The following is a 23,599-nucleotide window of genomic DNA, read 5'->3' as shown; positions in this document are numbered from 1 at the left end:
TAGTTAGTGTAGGGAGCTGTTGGCTCGAACGCGTGGCATGCAGGGCTTGCCACCACCCTCCTACGCATTGTAACCCGGCCACCTGAATTAATGGCTTCAAAAGTCGCTTGATGACTTAGGCCTAAGGTGGTGCCTTGGGTATTAGCCTAGCTGATTATTATTATTATTATCAGAAATTATAGCCCAGTGTACCGGTAACAAGAGAACCACACCACCGGAGGCCTATCATCATAATGCCCTACGCCAGCGTCCACAGCCCGGACAGGTGACAAAACCAACATGGGTAGTAGTACCCTACTACTGAAGGTCGCAAGCCCCTCTCCCAGCAGAAGGTTCAACAATGGGTTGACCAATTCGCCCCTTCGCACACAGCAGTGGGTTACATGAGCGGGTGCTCTAGCATCGGAATCCAGCACCTTAACTACATAGGTGAGGTGCCAAAGCCCTTAAGAAAAGGTGGACTATAGGGGCACAACGGGCACACTGCGGTCCAGCGTAACCCGGCACGATCGGCACCGTAGATCCCAATGAGCTCCACAAAGCCGGGAAACCGGGCCACAGCGCCTCATACGGAGACCCGCCGCCCCACAGCAGGCCACCAACTCCGCCTAGGCGACAGGATGCCTGGCCCCTCTCCATTAGCTTGAGCTGAAGCTTAGTTTCCAGCCCTTACCTGACCGAAGTCGGAGGTCGGAGATCGGACCATTTGATCTCAGCTAACATCTCCCGGTGTGCCACCGCCCTTATGGGTTACAAGAGCCGGACCCCGACTCCTCAGTAAAGCCACCAGTTATTGAACACTCAGACCCCTTAAGGGCCTGTGACAACACTGCAATAGTCGCCTGCCAGCGGCTGCCGCCAATGTCACTTTTCTGACCCAGAATATCGGCCGGCCGCGTTGGTTTCAATTTGCCAGGCCGCCCCCTACATCTATGCCGCCCGGGGCCATGGCCCCCTTTGCCCCCCCACGCTACGCCACTGAAGACACACCTTTACTAGTATATTTCTCATACGAGCGATTTGCGCGCGTTCTAGAAAAACCTATATTCTTCTGGCGTATGTAGCCGCTGTAGCGCGCGCTCGTAGGCTTGTCAAAGTAAGAGACTGTGACGTAGGAGCCACATTGAAACAATGAGGCCACGTTACTTTATAAAAAGAACTATTAAAGGCAAAAAAGTCTCTAGATGATTTGGCCCTAGGGTGGTGCCAAGGATATATTAGCCTAACTGATTATCTGATCACTTCCCCATAGACAAAGCGATAAAAAAAGCTGCCCAATTTAAGCAAAATGGTTTTATTTCAGTAAAAACTACGGTGCACAGTTATTAAGATGCATCAAGGGAAGGTGTATTCCAATTCAGACGTGCGCGTAAAATAACATTGCGCTTTGTATCTTTTCAGTTTCGATTTCCTGGTAGCATTTTTGGATACACGCTTTCTCCCTTTCATTTGCTCGACTTTGTCTTTCTTGATGAAGAGTTTTCTGACCAAGTGATTGTAGAGTCGGCCCACGGCGTCGGCTAGTGAGAGCCCCATCCATAAACCTAAGCCATTACGACAAAAATAATTAATACATTTTACAAAATTGAGGGTGATTTCTGTTCATTAAAATTCTAGAGATGGAAGATGAAGGATCCATTTACGCCCTGAAAGCGGGCTACAGGCACTTGCAATCAGGCCCGATGAGAGAGGTGGGAAACCGGTACAAATTAACGGGGCCCGTGCAGCCTAGGGGCCCTGATTTGAACAAAATTTTGTTACAAAATAAGTCAGGGAAAACCTTGAAAAGTCAGGGAATTTGAATGAGAAAAAACTGTGGCAACCCTGAAACCGTCAACCAGAAAGCTTTCAGAATTCGAATCTAGGGTATTATCTTTGATATGACACTTTCTATTCTACCAAGGGATTTTTAAAATTTACGTTTGTTTCGTCAATGACAACATAAATCATAACGAGACTATGGATTGATAACTAGTCTTTCGAACTGCCAGGTAAGGATACGCAACAAATTTTTCTTTAAAGAGCATCCAATTCTTTGCGAAAATTGAAACGCTTTCAAAAGCAAAATTATTATGAGTTATTCAATCGGAACATAAAATTGGCTATTATAATCATTTTATAGGTAGTTAAACCCAGTTCACACTATACAATTAATTGGGCCACTTAATTGAAACCAACTAATTGTAAGCAAGAAAATTGAATAGTGTGAACAGAAAAATTGTAACCATTGTTCCAACTTTTTCTGTTCACACTGTACAATTTTCTTGCTTACAATTAGTTGGTTTCAATTAAGTGGCCCAATTAATTGTATAGTGTGAACTGGGCTTTATTTTCGTATTTCATTCCTGTACACGTTTGGGTTCGTGTATATTACCATTAAACTAACCTGCCAGCTAGGAGCAACAAACACGGCACCCCACACAAGGAGAACGCAACCCGTCATAAGTCGTGCATTTTATTGTGTACAGTTCTCATTGGTTAGACGCTTTAGCGCCTGCTGCCGTCGGAAGGGGGAAATTCGGAAATTGTCTTCCCCCCGCCCGTAGCTACGTTCTTCTTGTGTTTGTTGCTCCTAGTTGGCAGTGATTCTGCCAACGAAGAGATTAAGGTGTGACGAGTTTAAAGTTTGGATACTTCCAATTACCAGGGGCGTAGGAACCGGGGGGGACCGGGGGGACAATGCCCCTCCCTAGAATTTTGCTGGGAGGGGCAACTAATGGTATTGCCCCCTCCAAATTTTTGGTCAGTTGAAATGTTCAAAAGGCTCAAATTCTCATTTTAAAAGCATATAAATCGTATAGAACCTCAACTGTGTTTAAATTTCAGTCTTTTCCCGCCAATTTGCATAGTAGTAAAAAGTACACATGCATTCGAAAAAGCTACACTCCATTAAACATTCAAAACCATTCTCCAGACCACTTTTCGTTTCTCCCCGAGTTCGGGGTCCCCCTCCAACTTCCAGAACGTTCCTACGCCCCTGCCAATTACCGATGTCGTTTAGTGTCATATTTATAAACATTCTTGCTGATTGGATTTTAATTAGGGGGGGGGAGCTTACTGCTAGAGTTGGAATAAATTCATTCTTGTGTATAGTAATGCATGATTCCTTTCACTTGATACGTACCTAATTGTCCTCCCAAATTGCTAAAGACATCCGCTACCTAATATTGAGAGTAAAAAAAGTATTTTTTAGTTTTTTAAAAACTTTAAAATAATATTAAATTTTTTAGAATAATTTAAAACCATGTATTTTGGTTGTGAAATGTAGTTTGTTACATCCGACGTTTTCAAGTACATGTGCAACCTACAATAACAATTATTAAAATTGCTGAAAATTTTCAACTTGCTCCTTCATTCAGCAATCATTATCCTCTGAGGCAGGAATCCATACCTCTACTTGGAATGCTTATCGCGGCAGATTTTCGTCTCGATGTGGCTGACGGTTTTTTTGACGTCACTATGTTAACTTAACAAACAACAACGTGAGAGGGGAGTACGCGCAGAGGGGATTTTTTCTCTCGTAGGCGGGGCCAAAGCCGTCAGAGAGATCTTACCATACGCGATACGCCAGGATAAGCATTCCAAGTAGAGGTATGGACTCCTGCCTTCGACAAATAAACTTATGGACCAGAATTTAGATTGTGCGATTTCTTATTTTAGTGCAGCGCCACTTGTAATATTTCAACACAAATATTAAAGACGTACGTAAAATAATAACTGAAACCGTTATGTGTCGTCATCTAACGAATTTAAATCAATTTGATTTAAATCACTAATTATACTTTAATGTTTTTATGGAAATGTACAAAATTAGGTTCTCTAGCAGTTGCAATTCAGATCTAACTGAATTAAATAGCTCTTTCTATAAAATAATATATACGCATACATGTATAGAAAGTGTTATTTTTTGTAGGGCGTGCCCCCCCCCCCCCCCCCGAAACAAAATCCTGGCTACGCCACTGGCGCTTCCTAATATTTCCGTATAGAGGGTCTCGTGCGTTTTCGCGCGAGCTCAAAAAAAACAAATATGCGCGCGCTCTCTAACTTTAACTGCACGATAAATCTAACGTAATCACGTGACATCTCGTATTTTATATAAAGAGCTATTTAGGTTTTAATTAGTAATTAAATTTCATTAAGATTAAATAAAATATTCGTTTAGTTTGAGCGCGCAGCGGTAATGTATTAATCGATTTGTCATATAAATCCTATTTAATTAAAAAAACCACAACCTTGGTTTACGCGCGTGCTTTGTATTCGGGTGAAAATGTTTCGCGATTACCTTAAACAGGAGCGCTGGTGGGCGACGCAATTTTAAGAATTGGTTTTATCGCTCATGATTCGGGTCCCTTACTTTATTTGTCTACTATTTAACAGTTATAGGCATACTCACAATCCAATTCCATTATCGTTGTAGATAGTCGGCTAAAATGGAAAAATTTTCATTACTACGAAATAATTACAAGTTCTAATACACGCGGTAGCCGCAGCTAGCAATGCCGTCACTAGGGCGCTGCAAGAATGTATTTATTTATAATTGGGAGAATTACTACATTTAGCCGTGCTCATGGTCGAAGCAAAACATCCCTAAAATTAACGACAACCGACTCGAATGACCATGGTGGCCGCGGATCGAGTCGACATAGTCATATACGAAGGTAATATAGATTCAGAGAGCTTACCGATTAACGGTTTTGTAAAAAAGCTATTACCCACTTCCGGCACGTGACCTACGAAAAATAGACCTCCAACGGTAGCTGTCTATCGTTGGTTACCATGGTAACTATGAACACTTCTAAAACCGTGAAAAATTTCACGATTTTTCTGAAATTTACAAATAACAACGATCTCCCTCGAGAGAGTACATACTTAAAATTTCACATTTTTAGAAAGTATAGTTTTTGAGAAAAATGCCTGGGCCGATCAAATCAAGACACCCTGTATAGTTTTGGTATAAATAATTACATTCTTGATCCGTAAACAGAGCTCGTCGAATGAGCTTCGATAAAACCATGTCAAAACTCAAAAGGAGGGTAGGTGATAAAACCAAGTTGTCAGTTCTTCATGAGCCTTTCAAATGCTTTTAATGGTAGCGGTTGTGGCTACGCCAATATATTCAAAGGCTTGGGCGAATAATATTTATCCACTGTGGGCCCTTTTAATTTTAGAACTTTAATAACTTCAAGAACTGGTGGATACTTTTCGCTTGTTCTGGAACAAAAGGTGTACACCTTTACCATAAATTAAACTATTCCCTTTTTCTACATCGTGAATTATTTATCAAGGTCAGAGTATACGGACTACACTTTTTACTCCTCCTGAACAGGGCTGCGTTCAGTAACTCTCAACGAAGTATCTGAAAAAATTGTTTTCGCAAGGATCCTATATGTTAGAAGGATAGGTAGCCCTCCGGCCAGCCCGTGTTTTCAAAACGCCGGCAGCGCCGTGGATATTAAGAGAGCCTCTAAACGTGGGACGTCTTGTTTCTACTCCCTCAAGGATAAATTTTGGCGGTGCTTCCTCCATGTTCTGTCCTTGACGGAATCTAAAGACGGATTCTCTATCGCGCTTGACCCACCGACGGTGCTGCCATTTTTCGTCCCTCGCCTCATATCCTTCTAACATATAGGATCCTTGGTTTTCGTTGAGACCGTTGCTAACGTGACGTAGGATCTTGTTCAACGCTTTTTACGCTTGTTGTAAATTTTGTAAAATATCGTCTATCGCGGCGTCTGCAGCTAGCCTTACTCCGTGCCGCGACGTCACGTGACCGTGGAGCAACGGAAAAACCTACTCTTACAGCCGATGACTTCGTTGCTCAACATGACGTCAAAACCGGAAGCCAAAAAACCCGTTCAGTAAAAAACAGCTGAGCTTTTTTAGAGATACTGAACGCAGCCCAGGAGGTGTAAAGACGGTAAACCAAGGATCCTATATGTTAGGATCCTTGAGTAAACTATAAAATCGTCTACTTATCCACAATTTATCTGGTAAAATGGGCACAAGCAGCCATTTTGGGAAAACAGATTTACCCAGACTCGAACTATTCGCCTCCCCAGAATCAAAGTAAAATGACGTCATAGGGCTACTTACTGGGTCTTAACCAACACCGAAATCCCAGAACAAGCGAAAAGTATCCACTTCCTATCTCTAGATTCCTTGCTGAACCGCTATTTCACAGACTACAGTTTCTAGAATTTCGCTGATTAATATAGTTCGACAATAAATCAATATTGATCTTTTTTCATCCAATAAAAATCGATGAACTTTCACTAAACTGTGACCCCGTCTTGACTAATAGCGTTTTCCATTTGATTGCTCGAGATTCGCTCCGAATCTGTCTCTGACGTCATAGATCTCGCCCCAATCGACTAAAGTAAAACCGCAAATGGAACATAACATTAACATATTCCCGCGCTTTGTTGTTTTTTATCTGCTAGTAATATTAATTTTCGCGTCTTGGTCTGCCATTTTGCCAACCAAACTAAATGGAACACGCAAAAATTTGCTCCGATCTCGATCTCGATCCGTTGATCTGTCGAAACCGGCAAATCGGTTTTGGGCGATCTCGGAGCACCCGAGAGCGGGAAATGGAATACGCGAAACTTGATCGGAGCAGATCCGAGCATGCAAATGGAACATAAAATGTTGATCAGATCGATCTAGAGCAGTCAAATGGAAAACGCTATAACTAACCATAAAACTATCAAGATCCTAGCAACTATAGTTCGCGGTTAATTTAAAAAATATTACAGGGTTGAAGGCGGGAAACTAGTTTCGGCACTGCCAGCTAGAATAAAAAACGTACCTCTATTAAAGCGTTTGAATGGAAAACATTGTAGTGAATTGACCTACCACAAATAAAAATATATATTAAAATCTATTTGGTAAGTCTAATCTAAAAGTATGATTGAATCATGATGAACTACGCTTTTTTCAAATGCTACGCAAACTCTCTCGCCTAGCTCCGACTAGCAACCGAACTGACAATTGTGAGTAGTATATTATCGTTCTTGTATATTTATACACTAGGGGGCTCTGTGCTGAACTAAACCTTGATGGCGCAATTACTCTAAAAATCAATTCGGTAATAATTTATTGGAATGATCATACTTATTGGTATTATCATAGTTAACGGTAATAGTGAGTGTAGGGAGTTGTTGGCTCGATCGCGTGGCATGCAGGGCTTGTCACCACCCTCCTACGCATTCAGAGTTGCCAGATGGGCGGTTTCCCGCCCAAATTGGGCTCCTTTTCGAAGGTAGTTCCGGGGAAAAAATCGTTGGACGGAAGGCCGGTTTTTGGGCGGGTTTCAAAAGTTGAAGCTGATATTTTTTGAAATTTGATTTTTCGTCCTTGTTTTACGATTACTACTTTTTACATCAAACCCCGTGACTCATCATCGATATTTTAATTCTTAAAAGCTATTAAAAATTGTTTCCTTTAAATTTTATTCATTCATATTTAATAAAAAACATTTCAATCTTTTCTTTTGTTCCCTTTGATATTTTGTTTGATTGATAACTAACTTGAACTAACAAGGAGACTACCCGAGGTGGTTATCACCGATTTTGTTGAAACTCGGGGGTTATTTAGACCTTATGGTAGAATGAAAATTGCCAAAGGGAAAAGTTGCAATGGGCTTTAGTTTTCCTATGGCAACCGAAAATGTTTTTGATCTCTCCATTTAAAAAAGCATGGGATTTTCTCGGTTACCTAAATTTTTTTTAAATTTAACCAAAATTGATCAATTTTAGCCAAAATCATTGATCAATTTTACCCAAAATAGGTCAAATTCATCTTTTTGGGTAAGTTTTGAAAAGTTAATTTTTTCAAATTTTTTAAGTAATTAAGTACCCTGTGAAACCGAGAAAATCCCATGCTTTTTAAATGGAGTTTTTTGGTTTTGAGAGATCAAAAACATTCTCGGTTGCCATGGGAAAACTAAAGCCCATTGCAACTTTTCCCTTTGGAAATTTTCATACTACCATAAGGTCTACCTAACCCCCGAGTTTCAACAAAATCGGTGATAACCACCTCGGGTAGTCTCCTTGTAAGTGATTTTGTTTCTTTAAATTGAGAGTTGATGATCAATAGTAGGTCTTATGGTGGAGAAATGCGGGTAATTAAAAAATAAATAAAAATTGACATAGGCTTTCAAACGATTTCTGCCTATTTTTCGGCTTAGAGTGACCTAGGAAAGGGCACAGTGACTCATCCTTTTTATTGTTATTAGAGTAAAAACTATCTTGTTGGCATGAATTTAAGAACTGAAGGGCCATAATGCTATTTTGCCTTGGGCGGGAATTGGGCGGTTTCGTAAAATCTCGGATTTTGGTTTGGACGGAAATTGACTGGTTTTTCACATACTTTGGGCGAGATTCTTAAAAGTTTTCTGGCAACTCTGTACGCATTGTAACCCGGCCACCGGAATTAATGGCTTCAAAAGTCGCTTGATGACTTAGGCCGAAGGTGGTGCCAAGGGTATTAGCCTTCCTGATTATTAATAATAATAACCACCTTAAGCTTGTTTTCCACTGGCGCGCGCAACGACGCGTTTCTCAGCTTTGAAACGTTCAAACGTTTTTACGCGCGTAATGAAAATAACATTATGACGCGCGCTAGTGGAAAACAAGCTTTAGGCCCAAGTCATCAAGCGACTTATTATGCCTTTAAACAGGTGGCCGGGTTACAATGCGTAGGAGGGTGGTAGCAAGCCCTACACGCCACGCGAGCCAGCACCTCAATACACTAACTTCTACCATAGGTTCCCGAAAAACTTCCAACTTCGCCAACCTCCCTCTTACCCCCTATACCAGCGAACCAATCATATTGTTCAAATTCAAATCGTTTTTTTTAAATAGTACCCGCGACACTAGCGACCCTAGTAGGATTTCGGGCGAACTCGCGAATAATGCATTTTCAAATTTTCCGTATTTTTCTGAAAAAAAATAAAAAAAAGTTTTCATTCCATGATTAGTCTAATATATTGTTTTCAAATTTATATAAATTAATTAATTTCGAACTAAAATTAAATCTCTAGACTAGCTTTGAACTCATTAACAATGTAACACTATAATTGTTTTGTAGTAGGTTTACTGATATTAGACATTTTATATCGATAAAAAGTTAAAAACAACAGTAATTTTCCCGATTTGCGGAAATTTATTCGGAAAACCGGAAAATTTTCTGGAAATTTTTCCGCATTTAATTTTTCCGGAAAATTAACAACACGAGTAATCACGCTCAAGGGGCGAAGTTGGAAATTTTCATGGCGCACGGAGGCAGCATCGAGGCAGACTCTTTTTCTGCTATGTCTCTTGGTATTATGTTACTTATGGCAAGACCAAAATACTTTATTGGTGGAAGCTTACTTGCAGGAATGAGGACAGTTACATTTGTACATTCTCTGAACGTAGTGCTCTCGCACTTCGAATAAACAACATCCTGTAGAAATGAAATTGTAAGAATCGATTTATTAATAGTTAGAAAGAATGACTATAATCTCATTTTTCACCGGGCACGAGACGGGGAAGGAAAAACGCGTGCTTTAATGGTTTCGGAAGACCTCAGTTTTAGATATTTATAGACGCATATTGCCTACAGGGAAATATGCAAAAAGGGGCGAAACCCACCCTAGGTACCTTCCTATTTAATAATGTTTGAGATAGATGGCGACACTATCAAGTTTATGAAAAATAAACTTTTTTAAAAAGTTATTAATTAATTACTAAATTATAGTACTTTAAATTCTTATTAAAAATATATAATTTTTGTAATTTAAATTAACAATTAATTTTAACAGAAGTTAACACTCTCCGCCATAGATGGCACTATAATACGATTTTAAACTATCCAATCAGGGAAGAGAATTTGGTATTTTAAATCTCGACAAAACCGTTCTCCACTAAAAAATTAAAACTTTCAATCAATCGTTAAAAATCAAAATTATGACGTCATGCTGCTATCAGAGCGCCATCTACTAACAAATAACGCCATCACCACGTTACCTCGGATGAATGTTACCCCTTTAAAGTCGGCCCCTTAAAAATTGTAAATCGATCTATAGGGGTAAAGAGCGAATTACTCTTGGGAGCGTGAGGGGGAATCAAATGGGACGTGAAATGGAAAATGCTATTCTATTAGCAAGAATCCATACCTCTACTTGGAATGCTTATCCTGCCGTATCGCGTATGGTAAGATCACTCTGACGGCTTTGGCCCCGCCTACGATAAAAAAAATCCCCTCTGCGCGCGCTCCCCTCTCACGTTGTTGTTTGTTAAGTTAACATAAGCCACGGTCACACTAGAGCTTAAAACCGAGTATAGGTCGGTTTGAATGCCAGTGTTGACCGCCGACTTTAATTATTGGTTCACGAGTGCGAAATCGCTTCACCCCGGTTCGCTTATAGCCAAGGCTTAACGCCATTTTAACATTATGACAAAAAATTTTAAAATACTAAAATATATCCCAAAACAATTAGTTAATCATGTTTACTATACATACAGTAATATTATTTGACATTATTTAGAATTTTATTCCCATTATTTTTGAAAATACAAGCTATTTGACTTCCCCGCCTTGTCGTTTTGAAAGTGATTCTAAGCGAACCGACTTGGACGAGTTGCTTCCCGAACCAACACGAAGCGATTTCTCACGTTGGTTTTAAAAACTAGTTATCTAAAACGAAGCGATTTTAGGGGTAAGTGTGAACCTGGCTATAGTGACGTCAATAAAACCGTCAACCACATCGAGACGAAAATCTCCCGCGATAAGCATTCCAAGTAGATGTATGGACTCCTGTATTAGTGATAGAGTTATGGCATTTTTTCTGTGGTTGTAATTGAAAATGCCCTGAACAAAACTGGATACGAAACCCACCCAGACTCGGCGTCTAATATTTAAAATTAAATATTAATTAAAAAGTTGTCGAAATTGAGGGAAATTTAAATCCCGCCTGTTTCTCCAGACGCATTCGCGGCACGTTGCCGATGGAACCTTAGGCATTCCGAGTGTATGATATATAATTTCCGACAGTGTTACGAACCAACAAGGAGACTACCCGAGGTGGTTATCACCGATTTTGTAGATCAAATAGATCAAATTCATCTTTGTAGCTAAGTTTTGAAAATTTAATTTTTTCAAATTTTTTAAGTAAGTGAAACCGAGAAAATCCCATGCTTTTTTAAATGGAGATTTTTTCGTTTTGAGAGATCAAAAACATTTTCGATTGCCATGGGAAAACTAAAGCCCATTGCAACTTTTCCCTTTGGTAATTTTCATACTACAATAAGGTCCACCTAATCCCCGAGTTTCAACAAAATCCGTGATAATCACCTCGGGTAGTCTCCTTGTAAGACAATAATAGGCTCACTTTGCGTGGTATTGAAGCTATTGCAATTGGAAGAACTGGCGGGCTGTACTATGGGTTCGCTGCATCCGCACCTTTCGTTGGTGTGCTTATTCCAGCATTCGTACTCGCATTCCTGCGTGACATTGAAATTAAAAGGCCTCTAGAGAAGATGTACGATCGTTTCGAAGGCTTACCGATTTAGAACTGCTTCCGTAGTCGCGACATTCGTCGATGTACGGCGTTTTCAGACGCTCTTCCATGACCTGAAACATAATAAAGCTTTTCAACATTCATAGCTCGGCAAAAGGTATCTTCCCATTGCGACGAATCCCATTCGACCGAATTTCCATTCGACCAAATTTCCATTCGACCGAATTTCCATTCGACCGAATTTCCATTCGACCGAATTCCCATTAGACCGAATTCCGCCAATGTTTTTGATGAAATTATCCCAAAGGCGGGTTTTGTATTTTTCTAATCGACCGACGCAATATTCACAATTGAGCGACCGCAAAGAAAAATAGTTTTTCTTTCTACTCCTTTTGATTTTTTATGGAAGCGTTTTAATATATTTTTAAGTCTGTTAGGTTAGGTTAGGTTAGGTTAGGTAAGGTAAGGTAACACTGCATGCTGTTCTGACAGATGCTGAAACGGATAAAACCGAATCCCAAACCCGGAGAAGTGCGGGTTTTTCGGTTGAATGGGACAATCCCATTAGACCGAATCCTAAATCCGCCAAAGTGCGGCTTTTTCGGTCGAATGGGATTCGGCGCAATGGAACAGATTCTCGGCAAAGGGGGTCGTGCGCCTCGTTTTGGATCCAGGGTTTGAGAACAATAACAATCATTGCCGACATTTTTCGTGGATTTTTGATTTTCCGTTGAGTGTACGTGGTTTGTATATAAGTAGGGATGCATCGATATGGGTTCAGCCTATATATCGGCCGATATTAACAAAGTTATCTATCATAAAAGTAGTGTATACAATGGCGTAGACAAGGTGGGATTTCCGGGGCCAGACCTGCCCCTTTGGGCCTACCTTTGACTGTACTAAATTTCCACCCCCTTCTCGAACCCCCTCTTCACATTCACATACTTCGACCCCCCCTTGACGAATTTCTGGCTACGCCACTGAGTGTATATGATAAAATCATTGTAAAAGACGGTTCAGTACACTGTCATACCACTTTATTCTAATTTTTCATGAAAAAACGTTTGCAAGAGCATACCCGAATATGTTTATTTTCATTTTACGTGATACATATTTTCTATCACAAATCGAATATCGTAATTTTTTATTTGTTTACACCCGTAACCCCCGTGTCAAATTAAAAGGTATGATCTAGCTTCTGAAGTCAAATAAAATATTATCTTTAGTTAGTTCATCGATAATTTTCTTTATTTTGAATGTTTTTCTGAAAATATTTTTCTAATACTGGTGCCGGCCCATATCGGCTTTGCTTAAACCATGGGCCAATAAAAGATTTCATGAAATCTTTTATTGGCCCATGCTTAAACCGTTGATAGCCGATACCGATATTAGAAAAATAGGTCGATATATCGGTTATATATTGGTGCATCCCTATTTATAAGTTTAGTTTAGCCGAGGGGCAGGTCACTTCCTTGATTAACGACGCACCCCTACACAGATTAAATCCAATTTAACCGTGATTATTTTGCTTAAATTCGATTTAATCACGATTATGTTGATTACATCACTTTAAATCATGTTTAGAAGGTTTAAATCTGATTTAATCATGTTTAAATTATTAAATCGGGTTTAAATGATTAAATCATGATTAAAAAGATTATATCATGATTTAAAAGATTAGATCATGATTAAAAAGATTAGATCGTGATTAAAAAGATTAGATCATGATTAGAATGCGTAAATCACGTTTAATCATGGTTCGAAAGTTTACATTTAATCATGATTGAATGATTAAATATGATTGAAATGATAAAATCTGATTAAAATGATTAAATCCTGAATAAAAAGATTAGATCATGATTAGAATAATTAAATCACGTTTAAATTGTGATTAGATTTTATAATATCCATTAAAATTTTTAATATTTATCACCCTGATTTAATCACGATTATCCTGATTAAATCATTTTACTATGATTAAGACGCACCCAAAATGGAAGTGACCTGCCCCTCGAGTTTAGCGCAATGAAATCCTCTATAGAAAGCGAACAATATTTTGCCCTTTCCATCGGGCAGCCCAAGTTTGTCACGATGGACGCACCTGTTCCAGGACGACGATGGTTCTCCGTGCCGGCATGACGCTAAAAAAAGTTGAGCCCATTTTGGGGGTCTGTTTGGGATCGTGGCTTATGATGAGCTGCATCCCGTAGGCGCTGTTCATGTCGCTCAACAAATATTCTCCGATTTCCAAGTTGAAAATAAGCGTTAGCCCTGCAAAAAACTGAAATTAAAATTGAATTTCAAGGGTTCCGCCAGTCTCGTAAGGGGGAGAAACACGTGCCCCCTTCCCAAACATATTCGTCTGCTCTGCAGCGCCATTCCGAAATTATAGTTTCCGATTGCCTGAGGTGGGGGGCGCACTTTCTCCCCTATCGCGGCTGGTGTCACCCTTTCAATCCGGTACCGCAAATGTTTTTGAACTACTAAATTATAGCTACTTACCACTCGCTAAACCGTACGGTGTCAATGATTCTTTGAAATTCGTACGGTAACACTGTCCCCCGAAAACTGCACTTGGCACTATGGAAAAGTTACTGCCAAAAAAGATAAGTTTCTTGTAAAAACTGTTTTCATCTCAGTGGACCTCTTCTCAAAATGACCAACAATGCTTTGTCGTAACTAGGCCAATTAACCCAATGTCGTTAAAATGCGCTAAGCTAATTTACAAATGTACTCAAAGAAGATAAGGGCATTTACCCTTAAGGATCCAGGACCCTAGTTCAACCGCGCTCATTTTGCATTGGGGCTCAATTTGTCTAGCTACGCAACTGAAACAATGGCTCTTTTTCAACAAATTCCCGGAATAGATTTTGACAGGAATCCATACCTCTACTTGGAATGCTTATCCTGGCGTATCGCGTATTGTAATATCGCTCTGACGGCTTTGGCCGCACCTACGAGAGAAAAAATCACCTTTGCACGCGCTCCCCTCTCACGTTGTTGTTTGTTAAGTTAACATAAGCCGCGTTCACACTTGACACTTTGGAAACGTATTTAAACCGTTTCGAATTATCAAATTGTAAAATTTTGGTGTCGAATGTATTTATCGAATGGCCATTAATACAGTTTACTCCGAAAATGTTCAATTTGATCTTTCGAAACCGTTTCAAAACGTTTCCAAAGTGCCTAGTGTGAACGCGGCTATAGTGACATCCAGAACCGTCCCTTGAGTAGGGCGAGCGGGGCAGTGGCCCAGGGCGCCAAAGTTTTAGGGGCGCAAAATCAAAGATTTTAATTTAAATTGGATATTGAAAAATAAAAAATTTCTACCTAAGGTTCTGGGGGTGTTTTTGTTTTTTTGCCAGGGCGCCATTTGGGCTAAGTACGGCTCTGGTGACATCATAAAAACCATCGGCCACATCGAGACGAAAATCAGCTGCGATAAGCATTCCAAGTAGAAGTATGGATTCCTGATTTTGAAATTATCTGGGATTTTTCGTATCCTTTTCTTCTGGTAAGTTTGAAAGCGTACGTTAAAAGATGTAATTACTTGTAGGAGCAAGTGAAAGAATTGAAGAGGCACGTTTGGACGAATTTAGTAATGTTGTGGACCGATTGCTTCTTTTCCTCGGGCGACAGGATCATGTAGAAGTCGATCGTCATGAATAAGGCGTACAGAAATTGACTTTTCACATTCGGACACAGGTATTGGTTTAGGTCAAACTCTACGAACTTAAATCGTTTTGTTAAATATGGCTTTTGATCGAGAACACTTTATACAAGGGGTTGGTCACTCCGCGAACTCGGTGTACACTGTCGTACATCTGACTGCGCTAATAAAAGTTCGTGAACTCTTAAAAATCCGCACCTTTAACAGTACTAACAAGGAGACTACCCGAGGTGTTACACACCGATTTTGTTCAAACTCCGGGGATTGGTAGACCTTCACGTAACTTGAAAAATCATAAAGGGATTTTATTCAATGGGCAACCGTTTTGCCATGGCAACGAAAAATGTTTTTGACAACATAAAATTAAAATTTTCCCATTGAAAATAACATGGGATTTTGATCGATATTCCTGTGAAAAAAATGTAAAAAATTGATCATAATGTGATCAATTTTGATTTTATTCGTAAATTTTTAATTTTTTTTTATAATTTTGTATTTTTTTTTCAATTTTGTAAAATGTTTCACAGGGTCGGGACCCTTGGAATCGGTCAAAATCCCATGTTATTTTCAATGGGAAAATTTCCATTTTATGTTGTCAAAAACATTTTTCGTTGCCATGGCAAAACCGTTGCCCATTGAATAAAATCCCTTTAGGATTTTTCAAGTAACATGAAGGTCTACCAATCCCCCGAGTTTGAACAAAATCGGTGTGTAACACCTCGGGTCGTCTCCTTGTAAGTACGCGAACTCGGTGTACAGGTCATCCGAGAGTGACTTACCCCTCGACTTTATACTCCATAGGTTTGAACGTAGCTTCACACCCATCTCTAAACTTTTATCGGACTCTGATCACTATTTTTCGAATTACTCTATACACTATTTTTATAATCGTTTACTGGGCGCCGCCATTATCGTACAGACAACCAACGAGCAAGCCCTCCACCGCAGAAATTTCATCTCCCCAAAACCGGTTTTTTCATCACCCTCCCCGTAAACTGTAAGGTAATGGCGATCGATTACGAAGGCGCGTATAAGAGTCTATACTCTACTGCTTTCAATGATATGTTTTTTTTAATTAACGCCCATTTAAATTTAGGTAGATTTGCTTCACATTCGGTCTACCTTCCAGGGCTGCTAGCTAGATGCCCTACCTAAGCCCCTCCCTCAAACGAAAACCTTATCCCCCGCTCCCCCTGTTTTTATAGCGTCATCTAGTATCATTCGTAAGAACTACTTTTCTCTGAATCCTCGTTTGTTAGTCACGGAAAAGCAAAATTTGACTCCGAATTTATAGTTAGGCTAATTTGCAAGCTCCCGCTTGACTGGTTCTTCGATTTTCCCTTTCCATAAAAACTTTTTGAGGTTAACGGTAAAATTGAGTGTTGGCTCGCGTGGCCTGAAGGGATTGCTACCTCCTTCCTACGCAGTTTAACCCGACCACCTGATTTAAAGGCATTAAAAGTCTATAGATGACTTTAGCCTAAGGTGCTGCCCAATGAGGTAGGGTAAATAGAGATCCAAACAAATCTGGGATTCGTGGGACACGTTTTATTTGAGTAGGAGAATTAGGCTTAAGTTTCAACTTTATCCAATCGTGTTGGCGCCATCTGTTTCTATAAGCAGACACTTTTGCAAAATATGTTAAGGTTTAGTTTTCCAATAACACGATAGATGGCGCCAACACGATGTGATTAAGTTCATTTACTAGGCCTAACTCTCCAACTCAACAAATACTGTCCCGCGAAACGGTAGGTCCTGGAAGGCGGATTTGGATCTCTATTTATTCTACCTCATTGGTGTTGCCTTCTTATTAGCCTATTTGACTAATTTCCAATCAAAAGGTTAACGATTTTAAATATCTAAAAAGTGATTTTGTGTATCCCACCGAAAGATGGTCTAGTTCCTTGGAAATTTAAAATAACCCCAACTTCTACGAAAGGCGGCCCAAACAATTAACATTATAGAACTTGACTTCTATTTTTCTTAAATATTGTACCGAAGTGTATTACAGTGAGCGTAATAATTGAAATTTTGAGTATGAAACACTGCATTTGGCTGACTTACAAGCGATTTTTTTTAAAACCAATGGTTTTTTTTTAATAATTTGGTTTTTTTAATTAACTAAAAATTATTCCAAAATGTTTGTACATTTTCTTACCGAAATGATTACATTTCTAAAACATTTAAAGGTGACCACATTTCCTATATTTTCAATACCTTCATATAAATTCCTTAGGTTTTCTAGTGTAGAATGTAACCCGAAAACATTCCGTCGTCGTGTACCCTTCTTCATCCTATGTTTAACTTTATTTTAGCTACTGATTTTCGATAAGAATCCTTATTTTGTGCTTATGGTTTTTCCTATATTTTCCTTTAATTCGCTTAAAAATTTCCCATTTAGTCTATAAAATTTTAGAGGCATTTTCCTGGTCACCCTGAATTTATACAAAATCAAAAACGAAACCAAAACTAAAACTTGGTTTTGGTCACGTGAGGCTTGTAATAACACTCATATTAATTTTTATTCGATTGGTAATTAGTATGCACGGTGAAAAAAAAAGCGAAAAATAGATTAAAAGTAAAATAAAGGAATCTGTTCCATTGCGCCGAATCCCATTCGACCGAAAAAGCCGCACTTCTCCGGGTTTAGGATTCGGTTATATCCGTTTCAGCATCTGTCAGAACCGCATGCAGTGTTACCTAACCTAACCTAACCTAACCAAACCTAACCAGGCAATTTTTAAAGTGGTCAACTCAATTGCCCACTACCAAAAGGAGTAGAAAGAAAAACTGTTTTTTTTTGCGGTCGCTCAATTGTGAATATTGCGTCGGTCGATTAGAAAAATACAAAACCCGACTTTGGGCTAATTTCATCAAAAACATTGGCGGAATTCGGTCTAATGGGAATTCGATCGAATGGGATTCGGCGCAATGGGAAGATACCAAATAAAGCAGTGTTTAAAAAAACAGTATTTTGGGTTTTTATTATAAAAGCCGGTTTTCCCCCAACCCTGGGCTTAAGGAAATTAAAAACGCAGTCATAAAAGCAATGCACACTTGATACCTTATAGTTTTTTGGTCGGCTGCACCATTTTTTGGAAAAATGTGAAGACGCCTCTAGTAATTTCCATTTCATATTTTCGAAGGTGCTATTTTCCGAAGCTCGTTCACACGCGTACGAACGTCGAATTCTGAAAGAGAGATTAAGCTCGTACCATTTAACGTGTAGGGAGAACGCGTCATTTGGTGTGTGGTATGCCTTTTCTTATTGGCTACCCTCTAGATAGGTAGCGTATTAGCAGACGCAATTAGCAGAGGGCTATGATCATACGTAACATACCACTCATAAGTATGCATTTTCGTTAATGGAACCTTGTTCACGGTATAAATTACGTCCCTTCCAACTCCGTGACGAGAAACGCGTTATCAGCTTTACTGATGGGAAACGGAAGATAGTAGTTAGTGAAGCGGATTTTGAAAGCACTCAGAATTCCTAGCGCGTTTCTAACTTTAACAATCTATAGTGACTTCGTTTCCATGGTAACCTTGTAATAGCGAAAGGACTATAATTATTTTTGTTTTTTTGGATCCACTTTATTACGTTCCGTGTTAAACAAGGTCTAGTTGGAATTTGTTTTATGGAAATGTTAGCAGAGGCATACTTACGAGTGAGTAGGTTAATATTTTAATTTTATTATAATTTGACCATTTTTTACGTTCGATCCATGGTACCATGGAGCGAATACAACGCCCAGATATTTAGGCATTTTTCAATTCTCTAATTTGACAAAAGCAGACGCTAGCTCTGAAAAGCTTCACCTAGACTTTTCCAGTGCGCGTTTAAAAACCGATTACATTGTTATTCCACAAGGACACTTCGCGTGAAAATTTAAAGCCGTGTAAAGTCTCAGCGTGGGATGGCGCCACGTATATAAAACAACTGGAAGTTGACTGCTTGCATAGCACATGTATCTAGCAGCGAGCCCACTTTCAGTGAAAGACGGAGTAAACCAAATAACTATGAAGTTGGCCTATAATCTTAGACCAGCTATACCCAACGGGACTCGTAACCCCACACTAAAATATCCGTCACCTTACGACAGCGAACAAATTTTGGTGGAGCCATCATTTGTCATATAATGTAAAATTATAATTCGTAAAATATTTAATATTTTACATAAATATTAATTTAATAGGACCCTTTAAAATTCTTATTCGTAGTAGTTCGTAAAATATTTAATGTGTTAACTAAATACTAGTTTACGAAATTATAGAAAGTTACAGCAGATGTCGCGTCACTCGACTTTTAAAAGACTATCCATGCACCCGTGTTTCTCATGCAAAATTTTTAATTAGTTGTAGGGGGTGAGTTAAGAAGTAAGCCTGTGTTTTCCCCATTTTCCTACGACGAGTTAAAAGAGCGCCAGAGAGCTTCAAAGTGTGACCTACTAGCCCCTGGAAGTAGACTGCAACAAGCGCAAAACCAAGCAGCAGGAACTTTAAATACTGTTTTAGTTTACTTGTTTACGCTGGTTACCTCGATTTGTTTACAAAGTCCTTTTTTACCTATCACACGAGCCCAAACCTTAATGTTCGCGTTTCCCTTCCAGTAATTGTATATTCTGCCAGTAAAATATTGATGCACGCTTTTTTTTAATGATTTCAGTAGGTACTATTTCAATAGGTATGGCGTGAGTAGGTACGATTTCGATAGTTACGATGTCAGTATGTGGGTTTTTCATATACACCAACGATGATTATAAAGAATGGGGTTGGGGCGCCCCTATCACGTTCCCTTCGCTCTCGTGTGGCCTCGTTAGGCGCCAAGTTTAGAGGTTCCTACTTTTTCTTCGTAGTCTAACAGTCCAACATTCTGACGTCTAAATGAAATACTATTTTCTAAGAAGCCTAATCTATTATTTACTGGAAATTTATTTAAAAATATTGCGAGAACCAAATAAAGTACTGGAGTTCCTTCGAATGTGCAACTTTCCATGTGAGCTGAAATTTAAGTAATTTGTGAACGGCCCCCTGAAATTCTTTTTTTATACAAAAATAAAAAGTGGAATTATTTCCTAAATTGATTCTTTTTCTATAACAAAATTTCTAAATTCATATAACAAAAACGTTTCTTATTTATCCTTTTTATTGGTACATTATAGAAATTACTGATTTTTGTTCGTTTAATTAATATAAATTTTTTACTGGAAGTATACAAAAAATGGCGAAAACCAAATAAAATACTGAAGGCTAATTACGTAGCCATTAAAATTTTAAATTTTATTATCACACCCAATTATATACAATTATATATAATTTTTGAAATGACTTTTCTACGCACGTGCTTTGTATTTGGGTGGAAAAATGTCACAATTCTCTCGGTAGGAGCGTTGGTGGCGATACAATTTGAAGAATTGCGTTTTTATTATTCGGGTCCAATAGTTTTTGCATACAAGGTTAGGGGTTTGTCGGCGAGGTAATATCTTAAAGTGTCATTCATTATAGGAATGCGTTGGAGGTTTTACTTTGTTTAATGATTTATGTCATTTTTGGAGCAGTTTTCCTGCCGTTTGGTTTTTGGTAGAATAATTCTTTTTTTGTAAAGATACAACTATGACATGTGTTCTTAAATCTGTTCTGGACAAATATTAGATTAACCATCTAGTTATTGTTTTAATAATTTTTTCAACTTGACAAACCAACTCAAAACCAGACATTGTGCCAATTTTTTAATAAATCTTCTATGAACATAACGTAAGATAAATGGATGCGTTTCGTTTTATTTTGTTAAATAGCCAATAATTTGAAGTCTGCTTGGAGCGTATTTAAAATTTAGACACTAAAGGCCCATTTTCATGCTCGCTGGTAGCGGATAAAAATCGTCAAAATTCGCATCCGCCACTCGCAATCGTGAAAATAAAGCTAAAATATCTGTTTGAAACAGATCGACACGGAAAGTGAAAAAGTGTGTAGCGGAAGCGGATTTTGTCGATTTTTACCCGCTACCAGCGAGCATGAAAATGGGGCTTTAATTGTTTAAAAAAAAAGGAATTAAAGTTGTCGTTTTTAGTCGGATTTAATATAGCGCCGCGTAGGTTTTGTGTTCGTATGATTTCTCTGGTTAGAGTCTATTTATTTGAGCCTTACTCGAGAAAACGTTACTAAACATTCACAAGGTTTCCGGGGGGTTGGAACCCCCTAACTCCCCCCCCTTAGCACTCGATTCCTTTCTTACGAAAGGAGCGCAACGTTAAGAAATAAACAAAAATAAAAATGAATAGAAATATTAAAAAAACTTCGTTTGATACACGTGCGGAAATGTCATTGTCACTCTTCCCGAGTCTAGCCAGTACTTTAAATATGCGTTATTGCTAACGAACAATTTCGCGCTCGCGATTTCATCTGGTTGTGTTATCCCCCCCCCCCTAGACTTTCTATATCTACGTGCTTGTCTATAAATCATATTTGAGAAATACGTATTTTTTGGGATTTGATATCTAGAGTAATAATACTTGAAAAGTGTTTAAAAGAATTAAAAATTAAGTCTAACAGAAGTTAGGGGTGATTAGCACTATAGTTACTTTAAAAACGAGAGGATTTTTCGATTTATTTCTTACCCCCTTTCATTTGAAATGTTTAAAAATGCCAACCTGTTATCGTTGCAGAAAGTAACGGTGGGGAATGTGGCTTCTCCTTCGACGTCCTTGTGGACTGTCATGACGGTCGGGTACGCCAAATAGTCAATCAAGAAGCTGATGGTGTAGTACAAGCACGCCGCTAACATGATCAAGCGGATGATCACGTTTCCTCTCAGCACCCATCTCCTCTCCGTCATGCCAACAAGACGTCTCTTGGGATATTTTCGTCTTGGACTCGTTTGATCTTCGCTATATCATAAACAACATAATAGAGATGCTATGACACTTTCTAACGTCATTAATGGTATCATAATAATAGTCTTCTTCGCCCATGACCATATAAATCATAATGCGCCTATAAGGACTGACAAAGTAAAAATAACGCTTAATTCGGTAAAATTATTATGAATTATTGAGTCGGAACGTAAAATTGTCTATTATTCGTAGCTCGCTCGTGGGTGTGGCTTGTGTTCGTTGCCACGGTAACGCGTATAGGTTAAAGGACCACACCGGCGTTTGAATAAATTCGGCCCGGATTTACCACGTGGTAGCAGATAGGATCGTATTTTGGAAACAAGCGCGGGAAACTGGTTGAATTCAAACGCCGGTGTGTCCCTTTAAGACACCCATGGCGATCACGTGATTATTTCGCGGGATCTGGTGGCGTTTTGCCTCGTGATCTGTGACGTCAAATTAATGTCATGGCGGCCGTTTCAAGGCGGGGCTTAGTTATGACGTATGCTTACGAAGCTACGAGCAAACACTCGTTTTGTTTCTGAAGGAATTTGATACCTAAACGCGTTTTCACTCCTATTTATCGTCATCAATTATCTAACATATCAGTAACAGGCCCGTCTTAAGACCTTTTGTGGCCCAGGGCTAAATTATTTCTTAAGACCTTTGCGATCCCCAACGGTCAGCCTTTGTATGTCCGTTGTCTAAATTCAACTACACAATAACCAAACCAAAATGTTTAATTTCAAAACTATAACATAGGCCTACTGAAAATAAGATTTTTACTGACAATGACTCGCTGTTAGGTTTTAGAAATTGTTGGTACCGTATGATACGCGATGTGGCGATAAGTCAAATTACTTTAGACGTAACTAAAGGATACATAATACTAAATGAGCATAAATAATATTTAACCAACTAAACCCTTATCTATAAAGTAGAGGCTGTATGGCTGGCCTTTCTGGGGGCCCTGAGCTGTAGCCCATTTAGCCCATGCCTGGTCATCGAGCGACTTTTAATGACTTTTAAATCAGATCAAATTTCTGACAAACTATCATTAGCATAAATGCTTCAGTGTCATACTTTTATCATCTTATGTAGCTAAGGTTTTAATGGAAACCCAATTTGACGCTCTCATACCTGAAGTAATTTTTGAACTCCATTCCCAGTGCTTGAGTCCCTAGACAGTTCTTTTCCGGAATTGGCATTGCATAGGTAAGGACTCTTTGTCGCCGTATTTAAAAACTAGAATATTTGATTTTGAACACTTTCGTTGTGGAGTTTCTGTTTAGACTGTCAAAAACAATTCTCACGAACTTATCTGGAATAGCTAACCTAACTTAGCCAAAATAGTTAAAGCCCGTTTTTATTATACTTATACAGACTAGTTTTTTAATAAAGATGCTCCCTTAAATATTTATTTCCCTGCTAATCGTATAAATTGAAAGTCCTATATTTGAAAAACGTCTACTTTACTCTGAAATAGGCAGTCCAGCGTTCTCCCGTTATTAAATTCTGTTTGTTGGAATTTTTCTCCAATGAACGCGTGTATCT

General features: G+C 38.9%; 1 protein-coding gene across 1 annotated transcript; it reads right to left on the bottom strand.

The window, feature by feature from the left end:
• Window positions 1–1,298: 1,298 nt before the first annotated feature.
• On the bottom strand, window positions 1,299–23,253 carry LOC149925580 (epithelial sodium channel subunit alpha-like). The gene is made up of 13 exons (XM_090161783.1): window positions 23,186–23,253; window positions 21,824–22,060; window positions 15,054–15,188; window positions 14,006–14,097; window positions 13,605–13,774; window positions 11,548–11,616; window positions 11,375–11,486; window positions 9,375–9,447; window positions 6,809–6,851; window positions 4,394–4,425; window positions 3,244–3,304; window positions 3,125–3,161; window positions 1,299–1,544 (listed from the first exon to the last, which is right to left on the bottom strand). The coding sequence occupies exons 1-13, from the start codon at window positions 23,251–23,253 to the stop codon at window positions 1,336–1,338; spliced, it is 1,338 nt and encodes a 445-aa protein (XP_090017909.1). The 3' UTR covers window positions 1,299–1,335.
• Window positions 23,254–23,599: the final 346 nt, after the last annotated feature.

Source organism: Leiobunum rupestre, chromosome 10 (assembly GCF_980474605.1).
Source record: "Leiobunum rupestre chromosome 10, qqLeiRupe1.1.hap1, whole genome shotgun sequence".
NCBI lineage: Eukaryota > Metazoa > Arthropoda > Arachnida > Opiliones > Sclerosomatidae > Leiobunum > Leiobunum rupestre.
Note: the sequence above shows the minus strand (reverse complement) of the source record. Positions and strands in the feature narration are given on the sequence as shown.

Excerpts from the sequence above, each read along its gene's own strand:
- LOC149925580 (XM_090161783.1), bottom strand. The coding sequence starts at position 23,253 with ATGCCAATTCCGGAAAAGAACTGTCTAGGGACTCAAGCACTGGGAATG. Across the intron at positions 15,189-21,823 it reads ACTTTCTGCAACGATAACAG|TCAATTTCTGTACGCCTTAT; the intron begins GTTGGCATTTTT and ends GAATGTGAAAAG. Across the intron at positions 4,426-6,808 it reads ATTCAAACGCTTTAATAGAG|CCGACTATCTACAACGATAA; the intron begins GTACGTTTTTTA and ends TTTCCATTTTAG.